Source organism: Rhinatrema bivittatum, chromosome 6 (genome assembly GCF_901001135.1).
Source record: "Rhinatrema bivittatum chromosome 6, aRhiBiv1.1, whole genome shotgun sequence".
Classification (NCBI taxonomy): Eukaryota; Metazoa; Chordata; class Amphibia; order Gymnophiona; family Rhinatrematidae; genus Rhinatrema; species Rhinatrema bivittatum.
The window spans coordinates 75,694,423-75,708,379 of NC_042620.1; the positions used below are offsets into that span (position 1 = coordinate 75,694,423).

General features: G+C 41.8%; 1 protein-coding gene across 28 annotated transcripts in view; it reads right to left on the reverse strand.

Annotated features, from left to right (window-relative positions):
• Positions 1-13,957, reverse strand: part of NEB (nebulin) — a 421,259-nt gene that overhangs the window by 39,110 nt on the left and 368,192 nt on the right. For 20 of the 28 annotated variants that reach the window (XM_029605471.1, XM_029605466.1, XM_029605487.1 and 17 more), the window contains 3 exons: positions 6,499-6,591; positions 5,626-5,718; positions 3,181-3,273 (listed from right to left, as the gene is read on the reverse strand). The exons of 3 other annotated variants lie outside the window; for them this stretch is intronic. In XM_029605471.1, coding sequence (XP_029461331.1) covers positions 3,181-3,273; positions 5,626-5,718; positions 6,499-6,591 — 279 coding nt within the window. The remainder of the gene's footprint in view (positions 1-3,180; positions 3,274-5,625; positions 5,719-6,498; positions 6,592-13,957) is intronic. 5 more of the 28 variants (XM_029605473.1, XM_029605480.1, XM_029605478.1 and 2 more) reach the window with 2 other exon arrangements.

Sequence of the window (13,957 nt, forward strand, 5' to 3'; positions counted from 1 at the left end):
AACGCACGTCCAACCACGGGTTAACAGTGTGCTCCACCGGAGCGCACTATACTGTATCGGCCTGATAATAAGAGTCAGCAGAGATACTGTGGCCTCTTTCTTGGATTAAAATCATCATAGCCTCTATGCGACTCTTTTAGAAACATTAAATTTGATGCCAGATAAGGACCCTAAGGCTGACTTACTTTCTGGTGCATGATACAGAGCCCAGCTGATCTCTGGTTCTCTCTTCACTTCTTCACAACTAGTGATCCTCTGTACTTATCCCTGGCTTTCTTGAATGCTGTCACCATTTTTTGCCTCCAGATCCTCACCTGGAAGGCAATTTTATGCATCTACCATCCCTTCCATGAAGAAATATTTTCTGACATTACCTCCAATTCTACCCCTTTGAAGTCTCATATCATGAGCTCTTCTTCAGGAACTTTCTTTACCCTGATAAAAGTTTGCCCCTTGTGCATTATTAATAGCTGCAAAGTGTTTGAATGTCTCTGTCATATCCCACATGTTGTTGCACCCCTCTAAGATATAAATATTTAGGTCCTTACATCTCTGCACCATTTTGGCAGCACTTGTCTGACCTGCCTTTATTCTGGCTGTATCTTGGGAACAATACAGGAAGGCCTCAGACTTAAGATACAATTGGTTCCTGAAAATCATGTCTTACGTCGAGACCTTGCAAGTTGAAACCAATTGTCCTCTAAGAATAATTTTATAAATGGGAAATTCAGGGCTGGTGCTTCCATTAGGCAAACTAGGCTGCCACCTAGAGTGCCAAAATTTTGAGGGTGGCAAAATCCAGCCAGCGCAAGCTCCAGAAGGGTATTGTGCTGGAACCACTGTCACCAGCAGGAGGAAGCGCTGTGCTGGACCTGCCACCAGTAGGTAAGTTGGGAGAGAGGGGTACATAATCAAAGGGGTGCCAAATACTCTTGCACCCATTCAGGAGGAATTACTTCCATTACCAAAACCCTATTTTCACCAAAGTAACCCAAAATTTAGTAATAGTTAGTACTGTAAATAGCATAGACACATTTTAAATAATTCCTTTTTTTTTGGTCTGAAGAGGAAAGTGCAAAGGAATGTCTATTGCACTGACTCTGTTTTCAGGATGACCAAGCACCATGGTGGTCAGCACCTGAGGCTGTTGGGAGAGGCTCAGGTGTCTTAAAGTTGAAACTAGTCTTGTAAGTTAGATAATGGGTGTCAATTTAGAAAAGCTGTAACTCTGAATTGTAACTCAACGCCTTACGTCAAGGATTTCCTATACTCAAAATGAGATCTCACTAATGGCCTCTACAGTGGCATTAAACTGGTCGCCCCATCTAAAAAAAAGAAAATACATAGTGGAACTATAAGAGAAAAGGTGCAGAGAATGGCAACAAAAATTATGAAGGGGATGGAACAGCTCCCTTATAAAGAGAGGCTAAACAGGTTAGGGCTCTTCAGCTTGCAAAAGACGTTTATAAAATCAAGAGTGGAATGGAATGGGTAAATAGGGAATAGTTATTTACCCTATCAAATAATCCTATAACAATGGGACACCCCATGAAACTAACAACCAGTAGATTAAAAACAAATCATAGAAAGTACTTCTTCATTCAACGGGCAAACAGTGGAATCTTTTGCTAGAGATCATGGTTAAGGTGACCAGCATAGTGGGGTATAAAAGAAATTTGGACAAATTCCTGGAGGAAAAGTCCATAAAACATTATCAGCCAGGTAGACTAGGAAAAGCCATTGCTATCTCTGGGAGTAACAAGAAATAGATCTGCTTGTGCCCTCGACTGACCACTGTTGGAGACAGGATGCTGGGCTCAATGGCTCTTGGTTTGACCCAGCCTGGCACTTCTTACGTTCTTATTATCACCTCCCTTTCCTGCTAGTTATACCTCTCTCAGTGCACCCTAGCATCCCTCTAGCTCTGGCCACTGCCTTGTCACACTGTTTCACTATCTTGAGAAAATCAGATATGATTACCTTGAGCTTTCTTTCATGCTTGGTGAACAATCTCATATTTATTTAATAAAGTTTTTGTTTTTTTACGCTCAGCGGTTTCCTTCTGCTGCTTTGTACTTGCAGCTCAACTGGAATCAGGGTTGGGATCTGGCACCATGAACCTACATTCTCAACCACCTCAGGAATTTTTCCCATTATTTGATATCCCTCGCCCCCAACATACCTAAATATGGCCATGCCCCAGTGCTCCCTCTGGAATCCTGCGGCCGTGGCTAACCAGATGTCACACTGAGCAATAACCACGACTCCTCCTCCTCCTCCCACAGGGGTATGAATGCTGCCTCTGCAGCATCCCCAGACTCAGCCAATCCAGGGAGTTAAAGACCTTTGTAGCTCAGGGATCAAACTGAGGACCTTTGGCATGGCAGTGCATATTTCCACCACTGGGCTGCTCTTGCCCCTGAATAAAGTTGAATCTTTTTTTAATTTTAACATGTAAAAATAAAGGTCATAACAAGTTGCAGATGCTATCTTTCTATTGGATAGCAATATATTTTTGACTACATTTAAAGAGCTACACTCTTATCAGGTCAAAACAAAATGAGTAGGTTCAATGAAAAGGTCTCACCTACAGCTTGCTGGTTTGCTACATACCCAAGTGGACTAACATTGCAACCATACTGCCCTTCTGTTCAACATAATTTTTTTAGAAACTTCCTGACTGAATATTTTGAATAAAAGGAAAGTATCTGAAGTGAAAAGGAAAGGACCCACTGAACACTTTAATGCTACCCTCCCCGCTTACCCTGACATTACAAGGAATCCCTGAACCTGTTTTGGGGGGCACGGCAGTAGAAGGGACGGAGAAGTTACCCAGAGAAATACAAGAGTTCTACAATCAGAGTTTTAGTGCCGTAAATCTGAACTGACCATTGAGTCTGGAGAATTCAAGGTGCATCCACTGACTCAGAATACTGACCGAATACCACCAGGACATTTTGGAGCACACAATTTAAAAATGAGAAAAATGCATTGAACTGGTACATTTAAAGCAAGGACTATCTGATTCTTCCTCCACATGCCTCAATAGGTGATCCTTAATGAGGCTCCGAAAAATAATGACAAAAATTTCAAAATACAACAGTTAAAAGCTTGAAGAGATATTAGCAGAATAAAATATTGTAGACTTCAATAATTACATATTGATTTTAAAGAATGTACCGAGCTAATGTTTTCTTGATTGCGCTTGACTCGCTCCATCTCTGGAGTGACTGGGGTTGGGGTCGCTTGCCCCAAATTCTCTTTGTACAAAACCTGAGAAATACAAAAAGTCTCCAAAATCACAATAAAATCTAAAAAAAAACAAAAACAAAACAGTACCACTGAATTTTAAAAATACAAAAAATCTTTCAGTTAAAATGGTAAAAAGACAAATTGTTTACTGCCAAAAAAAAAAGTATATATAAAAATAAAAAAGTTAGAAAATATTTGGTACAAAACAAGTTCAAAATCATTAGATAAAACAGTAAACACAAAGAACAAGTAACAGATAGACTGATACCCATTAAGCACAGCTAGAAAGATGCATCAATGAAAAAACTGGACACAAGATTTTAGATAGTTACTGAGGATAAATAGAAGAATTGATCAGGATCAGGAGGCAGGGATTTTGGGTAAGTACTGAGGATAGAAAAAAGGATTATCAATTAGGAACAAGAGGCAGGCTTTTTTTTTTTTTTTTTAGATAAGTACTGAGGATAGATAGGATTGATCAATCAGGAAGAAAGATATATTCACTTAATTATTCAGTTTAAAAAAAACAACTATCTGATCTACCAACACCCCAGGGGGAAAACCTCAGTTATGTGTAAAAGTGTGAATAGAGAAAATACATACTGTAAAAAATAACCAGCACCATACACAGACACACCTCTGTGAATAATAGCCATAAAAAATATTTCACTTTTTGTTTCCAAAAGTAGGTTTTTAAAAAAAATTTAAATGGAGAATAAGAGATAATGTACACAAGCAGAAAACTCCCAACACTCATTGCACCTAACTCTTTCTCAAGAGAATGAGACCTTGTAGTGCAGACTCAGCTGGTTGTTTTCTACAAAGAAAAGCAGGTGTTAAAGAGCTAGAGGGGGTCAAATGTGACTCATATTTACTGAACTTGGATATTGTTTTCCCCAGTGGTGCAAGACAGGAAGAAAACCATCAGTAAATATGGTTAATGTCTCTTTAAACAGAACACTGAATGCATTAAGAAAAAATAGTGCATCCAGAATCTACACAGTCACCAACCACCCAATGGGGCCGGTGCAATAAAGTGCGCTCAACCGAGCTCACGGGCAAACGCGCAGTCAGACGTGCGTTTTGGACATGCTAGACTAACACCCAATGCAAAAAGGGGATTAAATGCACATTCAAACAAACGCGCGGCTAATAGCGCTCATCACGTGCAACTGCCATGTGAGGCTATAAGCTATTACCCCCCTCCCCCCCCGATGCAGAAAAACACCGGTCGCCCAACACACTCTTTTTAACGCGACAAATTTAACACCAGCCCCGGAGTTGGAGTTAAGTCACACCACAACCCGGCGTGCACAGATGTACAACCGATTTTATAACATGAGCGCGCAGCCGCACGCATGTTATAAAATCCGGGGTCGGTGCGCGCAACGGGGCGCACACTTGTGCACCTTGAGCGCGCCAAGCCCTAGGGGAGCCCCGATGGCTTTCCCTGTTCCCTCCACCCCCCACCTTCCCCTCCCTTTCCCTACCTAACCAGACCCCCAGCCCTACCTGACCCCCCCAACCTTTATTGCAAAAGTTGCACCTGCCCCCGGGCAGGCTAGGTTGCAGGACCGAGGCCGATTCGGCCCGCCCCACCCCTTTCACAAAGCCCGGGACATGCGTGCGTCGCTGGGCCTATGCAAAATAGGCTCGGAGCATGTAACCCTCCTGTGCGCGTAAATCCAGCTGGATTTACCCTCGTAGGGCTTTTAAAATCTGCCCCATATTGTACATGTAAATCAACTGCGGGGCGAGAAAATGGAGGCTTGCATTGAGGGCCCATTTTCCTGACACACGCACATCCACAGCTCCTGGGTGCCCGATGCACTAGGGACGCACAATTTCTCCTCAGAACGTGCCTTATAGTGCAGCAGCTCATTAGAATATAGCATCAGGCTCCCAGGAGAGGTGGTTGGGCGTTCATTAGGAAAACAGGCACTCAATACGAGTGCCCATTTTACCACTTTTGATATCCCATTGGCCCCAATACTGTGATTCTTCCAGGCATGATTAGCTTAAGTTTATGGGACCAGATACAAAAGGCCATAAGGGATAGTCTGATCCAGTCCTGGTTTTTTAATCCACTGCACACGTGTAGTCCTGCTTTTCTCTAGGAAAAGCAGGATTACATATCCATACATGCAGTTAGGTAAAACCAGGATTGACTCCATGTGCCTCTCAAGAAGCAGTAATTTACCTTAAGTCAAGCAGAAACTCCTGTTCTATTTAAAGAGACAGTAAATTGGAATGAATTTTATATCATTCCTATGACAAAAAAAAAATCACTTATTGGTTAGCATGTCATTCTTGTCAAGTAAGATTGTAAAAAGGATTATTTTACAGTGTTATTTTTTTTCTCAGATTGAATACCGAGCTAATGTTTTCTTGATTGCGTTTGACTCTCTCCGTCTCTGGAGTTACAGCGGTTGAGGTTCCTACCCCCAAGCTCTCTTTGTACAAAACCTGAGATACAAAAAGAATCCAAAAAGAAAAATAATACATACAACTCTCTGCTTTTTACAACCTGTAGTATCTGAGTGGGTTCACTTCTCATTTCTATTTTACAAAACTATCTCAATGTCTCCCTTGGCAGAGACATATAGAAACATAGAAACGTAGAAATGACGGCAGAAAAAGACAAATTGGCCCATCCAGTCTGCCCAGCAAGCTCCCACACTTTTTTTTTCCCATACTTATCTGTTTCATCAACCACCAAGTTCAGGGCCCTTGTTGGTAACTGTTTGATTCATATTTCCCGATCTACCTTTTATTTCTACTCTATAACAAGCAAATCATAACATATGGAAACAGGGACTTAGAATATTAAAAAGTCTTGTGTTAGCTGAGCTAGTCATGCTAATCTCCAGTGGACAAGTTGACAGTGAAGGGGATTGTGAGGAGTTTAGTGCAATTATGGGTTAAATCAAGGTCCTTATTTTCAGTGTTTTGATCTGCACAGGCAGTCTTTTGCATAGCTTCTGAGCAAGCCTAATATAAAATGAAACATTTTAAGAGAAGCAAAAGGTTTACAAGGAGTGGATTAAAAAAAAAAAGGCTCAAATATTGTAGGAAAATAAATAAAAAAAAAAAGCATTCAAAATTACAATAGTATGCCAGGAAGGACGGCTTGTGTTAGAGGACCTCTTTTATAAGTTAAGGGTTCATCTTGATTGCAAACGGTTAAAATAGTGAAAGGGGGAAAGGTTTGGGGGGGGGGGGGGGTGTCACTTTCTTTGTAAATACCGAGCTAAAATTCTCTTGATTGCGTTTAACTCTCTCGATCTCTGGAGTAGTGGTTGTTGGGGTCCCAGTCCCCAGATTCTCTTTGTATAAAACCTGAAATATATATGAAAGTGCCCAAAAAAAGAAAAGGCAAGAAAAAATAAAAAATAAAACATATTAATGATGATAATAATGTTAACAAATCCTCTCATTTAAGCACTATCCCTTCTCCAGTTGGCCCAAAAGAACTGTTAAGGGTCCAAAAAAATGTTTTGTTTTGTTTTTTGGGGCAAAAGACAGCGCTAAAAGGGTTAAAAGAAATGCTTTTTTTAAGTTCCACATTTGAAATTGACTGTCAAATATGTATTGGATCAATTGACGATTTTTTAAAAGTATCATGAATTAACGTGAACAATATGAGTCACACAACATCTCAATAACTGATGTCGACCTTCCTGTAAAACAAAGTTGATGTCACTTATTAAGGAGTTCCCTCTGGCTTCTGACCTGACAAGCAGCTAACAAAATCCTGCTGAGCATTACTGAAGACCGGCCTGGTGTTTGTGTGCATGTAAAAAGTGCGGCTTGCTGAGCCGCACAAAGCCACCTGTGACACCAGGAACAGGCTGAGCCTCACACAAAGCCCTATTGTTTTCCAACAGCGCGCGGCGCATACACACACCTAACAGCTATAAAAGAAAAAAAACCCCTACATTAACAATTATAAAATTTGTTTTTCGTTCTTTAAAGCCCTTAGTACTGAAACAGGAGTTGAATCCCCCTCGGGATTATGAGATAGGGCAAAAGATTAGTTTATGAAATGCCAGAAATATGGCTCTGCACCTTGTATCGCTCATAATAGAGTTTTTCGTGATGTGGCAAGAGTCTGAATTGGCCAGTCTGATTAAATAGTTACTAGTCTCATAGATAGGGCCTGATTCATTAAGAGGATAACTTGTAAAGAACTGCGTACATGCCCATGTATGCGCATATAAGGTCATGCACAGATCCACCCTACTATTTTATGATACACATGGGTTATAAAGTATGCGCAAATCTACCCTGCAACATCTGCGCGGATGTTTAGATATGCGCGAACATAGAATTAACTTTGCCAGATAAGTTGGGAAAAGAAAGCACTACTTATCCAACTAAAATAGCCACAGAGGTCTTAAAAAGCATTATTTATCAGGATAAGCAGGGGTTTTTGAGTCTTATCCGACTAAATGGCGGCATTTAGAGGCAGCCACTTAACCGGATAAGTCAGAATTTATCCAGCTAAGTGCCACTGAGCCATTGAATATACATGATGCAAAAAAAAAAAAATCGCTTATTTTTCAAAACTATTTTAAAATCATATGTGCAGATAATTTATGTGTGAAAAATAAGCAGGACTTACCTATTTACGCATGCAAGTCAGCAAATTTACCCAAATGCATACGTAAGGAATTTAATCAGTTTTCTGATTCCTCCACAGGTTTGCCCAGCCCATCTCCATATCATCGAGACCCTCCTAGTTCTTCAGCCTGAACTCACCCCATTTCACCCACACCTCCCACCCAGCCAATAATTCAGTATAAATCCATTTGATATCACTTATGCAATATAACTTACAAGTGTAAAATTACACGTGTGAGTTGCCAAATCTACACACAAAATTCTCTCTTAAAAGAGCTGTTGGCCCTGCCTGGAAACACCCTTGGACTGCCTCTTTTCTACACATGTATATTTGTGCATAAACCCTTACTTACACTAACTATTTATGCATGTACTGTGTGTGCTCATTTTTCCATGCTCAACCTTTTGAAAATTTAACTGTAAGGCTTTTCTCCCATTCTGTATCTATGGGGAAAAAACACCTTGATCAGTCAAGCCCAGAGAACCCAACTAACTCACCATGTGACAGGGAAACAGAGCTCGAAGAAAATAGGAAACTAGGTTGTAGGCATAAACGCAGAATTGGTTCAGGCCTTCTGAAACTGGGACCTGTGCTGACTGGAAGAAACAGAAGAAGTGAGCCAGCCGCCAGAGTTTTAACATGTATGGGTTATGTTTAAAAACATATTAGAGCAGGGGTCCCCAAAGGTTTTGGAATGAGAGCCCTATTGGACCTTTGAAACTACTCAAAGGGCCAAGACGTTTGTTGAGTGGGGAGTAGGGAGAGGCTCTTGGGTCTCAAAGTTTGCAAAGTAGGGAATAACAAACAAAACCAAACTTGCTATTGCACAAATTTAGAAATGTAGTTCGACAGCACCTGCTGCATCGTCCAAAAAAACCTTCTCTCAGCAAGGTACAACAGATGAACATCATAAATGATGTACATTTACTGTTAACATTCTGAAAATACTAAAGTTCAGTGACGGTTATGTTTCTACATTTTCTTCTAATTAGTGTGAATTACAGCTTTTTTCTGGCTGACGTGCTCCATGGTGGTCAAATTCAGTCTCAATGACTGATCTTTTCAATGATTCTTGATCTCATCTCATATTTAAGTAATTTCATTCTTGAGAAGGTTTGCTCACATATAGGTGTTGCCAAAGTTGATGGACGTATTACAAGGCAATTTTTTTTAAATGTCTCAATACATCTGATGGGGAAGGGCAGCATAGAATTTAAGATTATTTGACTTGAATTCAATCAACTCAAGCTGGCAGGAAGTCAGGGTTTCATCTACTTCAGTTTCATATGGATTCTGAAAAAGGCTCATGTCTTGTCATGGTCATGTTGCTCACAAAAATGTGTGCTGGATTTCAGTTTGCAATATTTCCAGTATGTCAGCATACTTTTTTAAATGAGCCAAGTTTCCCTCCTTCACGTGCTTTGCAAGCAGTCTTCGTTTACCTTCAAACGCCTTTATATGTGAATACGTCACACATGAGTTTCACTTCACCTTCCAGCTGTAGATTAAGGCAGTTCAAGAATCCTCTTATATCGTTTGAAAAGGTGAGGTACCATTTCTATTCCTGACTGGCGAGCTCAAGGACAGTTTTGTTCTTTGTCAATAGAGATGTATTAATTTTAAGAAGCAGTTCATAAAAATGTTTTAAAACTCTACTCCTACTCAGCCATCGCACTTCTGTGTGGTACAGCACATCTTCATACACAGTCAAGATGAGAAAGATTCCTGAAATTATTTGTGATCAAGACCGTTTGCTCGGATAAAAATTACAACGTACACAACTACCCTCATGACGGACTCTCACTGCACTACTCTGCTGCAGCATAATGCTTGCTTCACCTAAACTTTGGAACACCCTACCTAAATTCCTGAGAACCCAACACGACCTAAAAATATTCAAAAAGGACTTAAAAACACTAATGTTCCGCAAATTCTACACTGACCCTCAGACGTCTGATCATTCCAACTCTCAACTGAACTCTCAGTTATAAACCTCTTAATACATTCTCTTCACCCTGAACTGCATACCCTCCTCTTCCAACCTAATAATGCTCTCTGGACTTGATATGCTTATTTCTGATATTGTTCAAATTGGTTTTTATTGTTGCACAACTGCTAAGAAAATGTATAACGTTCACATTGTTTTTTCTGTTACACAACTGCTAAGAAAAATGTATATTTTTGTAAACCGTTATGATGGCTCTACCGAATGTCGGTATATAAAACTCAACAAATAAATAAATAAATAAAATGTAGAGGATTTGTATTGGATGTGCAAGACCACGTTCATCCATTTCCCTATTTATGTGGCTGAGTCCCTTCCTTTTACCCACCATGCCTGCAGCACCATCAGTTGTCACATCTAACTTTGCCCAGTCTAAGGCCAAATTACCAAATGTTTCACAAAGATGTGCAAAAATGTCCCTTCCTTTGTTCCCTTGAGGCTTAGGAGACTAGCAAGCACCTCAGAGGTTGAAATTAGAGTTAACCCCATGGATAAGAAGTAGAAATTGCACCTGTCATGTACATCGTTACTTTCATCAAGTGCAAAGGAAAATAAGCCAAAATTGTTAATTTTGTTTTGGGCAGCTGGATAGACAGGTATGTCCCCATTCTTTCAATTCTTTGTGTAATTGTACTTGTTAAACTTACAAAACGGAGAGCATGCTTCTTGTTGGGTACACCCCTCCAGTAACTGCAGCCATGCACTGCTTAATGAAGTTTCCATATGTAAAGGAGTTCCTATTATCTGCAATCAGTTTAGCGACAAAAAAACTGATCGCAGAAACATATTTCTGTTTAAAAATCTGTTGCTGCATTGAGAGTTCACTTTTAAGTCTTGCAGTTTTGTCACATCACACCTTTCGTTGCAGAATATCATTTTTCTTTGGTTAAGTCTCAAAGTAATAACATAGTAACACAGGGGCCGATGCTCAGCCGCGCGCACTGTATAACCTGCAGCCGGACGCGGGATAAATAGGCGCTAATCCACCCCCTAATGTAATAGGGGGATTAGTGCCTATTTAACCCGCGTTGGACGCGGAGTGAATGTAATAGCGTTCATCACATGCAAATGCATGGGAATGAGCCTATTACTCATTCATTCCGCATGCAAAAAGATAAATGTGCGTCTCAGATGGACATTTATCGCTCAGATATTAACGCCTGCCTGGAGCAGGCGTTAATAGCTGAGCGCATTGAAAAGAAGTACAGAAAAGCAGAAAAAATTGCTTTTCTGTACTTCCTTTTTAAAGTAAAAAATAACTCGGCAGACCACCGAGTTATGAAGACCAACGCCGGTAAACTCGGCGGCCATTTTCATTACTGGCAGACAGGCAGGTTATGAAAACCGAGGTCGAGTTTACTGGCGTCTGTCTTCATAACCGGCAGCTGAGATGGGTCGCGTTAGCAAGGAGGCACTAAGGTCGCGCAAGCGACCCTAGCGCCTCCTTCCTAGTGCGACCCCCTAATTTACATATTGCATGGCGCCCCCCCCCCTTGCAGGCGCCATGTGTGCATTAAGAAAGCAGGTGCTGAAAAGTCAGCGCCCACATTCCACGAAGATTATTGCATCGGCCCCATAGTACATGATGGCAGATAAAGACCAAAGGTCCATCCAGTCTGCCCAGCAAGTTACTGCTCCATGCAGGTTACCCCATGCCTTCTGTTAAGGGTGGTAGTAACTACCGCTCCATGCAGGTTACCCCTATGCTTTTTGCTAAGGGTGGTAATAACTGCTGCTCCAGACAGGTTGCCCCACGCTTTCTGCTAAGTGTGGTAGTAACTGCCACTCCGTGCAGGTTACCCCATTCTTTTTGTTAAGGGAGGTAAAACTGCCGCTCCATGGAGGTTACCCCATACCTTATGCTAAGGGTGGTAGTAACTGCCAGTGCATGCAGATTAACCCTATGCCTGGATGGTAGTAACTGCCGCTCCAGGAGATTTGTCCCAATGCCTCCTGTTAAGGGTGGTAGTAACTGCCACTGTGCAGGTTACCCCATGCAGAAGTGTTACACCTAATATTAACATAGGTTACACCATTTTTTCATTTCCATCCTTTAGCCTGTAGGGAAATTCAGTGTTTATTCCATGCCCTTTTGAATATTGTATTCCCTAAATACAGATAGAATCCTGACAAATAAGACGAGCAGCCTTTTACCAACACTGTACAAAAAAATAACTGAACACTCTTCACACCAAATCTCTCTTCCTCTTTTCCCCCTTATTAGCCTTATAGCAGTGTATATTCTTGCACAAGGTCTTCAGCAGACCCCCAAAACAGGAACTCCTAAAAATAAGAAATACCTCAATTTGTAGAAAGTTAAAGGAAAATAGTAGGGAGGGAAGGCACGGGAAAATACTATACTTAGATGGTAACTTTGAAACAGTCGTGTGGGGGCACGTGTGCGTGTTTGCTGGCTCACATCATGAGACATGGACATTTTATAACATATGCGCATATATACGTGTATGGTATAAAATAGGCTGAACATGCACACGTGTGCGCAATTTTATGTAGGTGCGCAATTATGTGCACAAATGCCGCTTCTACCATGTAAGTGGGGGGAGTTTAGTAGACACACATACCTACCAGTTTTCCCAGTTTGTTCCCAATTCGCCCAGGCAAGGGATAGGACTTCCAAACCCCCCAGGTTTAATAGTCTCTCTTCCCCCATTAACCCGACCCTTAAAAACCTGCTGACATGCCTATATTTTTTGGTTTTATGACTTACACACCATCCAAAGCAGAGGTAATGTTCTATGGCGGGGACCCCGGCACGCTTGTGTGCATAAGTATTTATGGTCTGGTTTCATTGAGAAATCCAGGAACGCCCACGATCCGCTCCTTTTTGAAAAAAAAATGTTGTGCGCGTGGTGGAAGATACGCGCATACTTGGGCGCCTTTTAAAATCCGCTCTGCGCGTGCTGGCCCAACTTGTGTGCCTGTCTCCCGATTTGGGCGGGCGCCAGGCTTTTAAAATTCACCTATTAGTACAGCAGCTTAATTCCCATGCCTCTCTCACATGTCCTTATTACAAGTCAGCGACGAGGTGTACAGAAGGATTCACGTCGTCGTCTTGCCTTACCGCTGCTATCCTAGCACAAACAAGTAAGAACAAAGTCAATGCAGATGAATGTGCTAGGGCAGCAGGGGTGTTCTCACAATCAACGGTAATTACACTCCCATTAATTATTTTCAAACAAATTCTTAACAGTAAAACGATTTTCATGCTTGAAAACATTTAATGACTGAGCAGGGGGCATAAGCTGGGAAAGTGCAGGGGAGGAGTGCTGGGGGGGGGGGGGGGGGGTGTGCCACTGTTGCTGGGCACAGGCGGGAGAGCAGAGAGGGAGATACTGGGGTGCAGGGATGACTGCAAACTGCAGAAAGAAATTCTTCAACTACTAAAACGATTTTAATTTCTCCTGTTGCTTTTCACCCCTGCCCAGTGTCCCCCATCTATGCCCCCACTACCCATGCCCAGCAGCAGTAGCACCCCCCTTCTCTTCTGCCCGCTACCCAGCATTGTCCTCTCTTTTGCCAAACCTCCTCCCAGGTGCTCCATAAAACATTGGGACCATTTCTCAGAGAAGCCAATCACTGCATTCACTGCTGCTGGGCATGGGTGGGAGGGCAGGGAGGGAGATACCAGGCAGGAGCAAGTAGCATCAAGAGAAATGAAAATCTTTGGTTTGGGGTTGTTTTTTTCTCTCACCGCTCTTCTTAACCACCATGCCCTTTTCCTATCCCTTTCTCTCCCAGCAATGAAAAGGAGTTGATTTGTACAAAGCATCTAGCAGAGACTGCAGTGTACAAATCAACTCCTCTTGTTAGACTTTTCATGGCTTATAAGACTAAAATTCTTTAGTGATGTCAATTTTACAACGAATGCCTCTGAATGTGTCTGTAGCACCACCCCCTAACGCTACCCTCGTACTTTAGGAAGTGAGGAGTGTCTTTCCTCGCATTGCAATACGCGCAGTCCTTTTAAAATTTACCAGATACTGTTGTGGGTTCCACCCTGCTTGGAGCGAGTGCAACTTTGAGCAGGGATAATCACACGCATTCCCCACCAATCA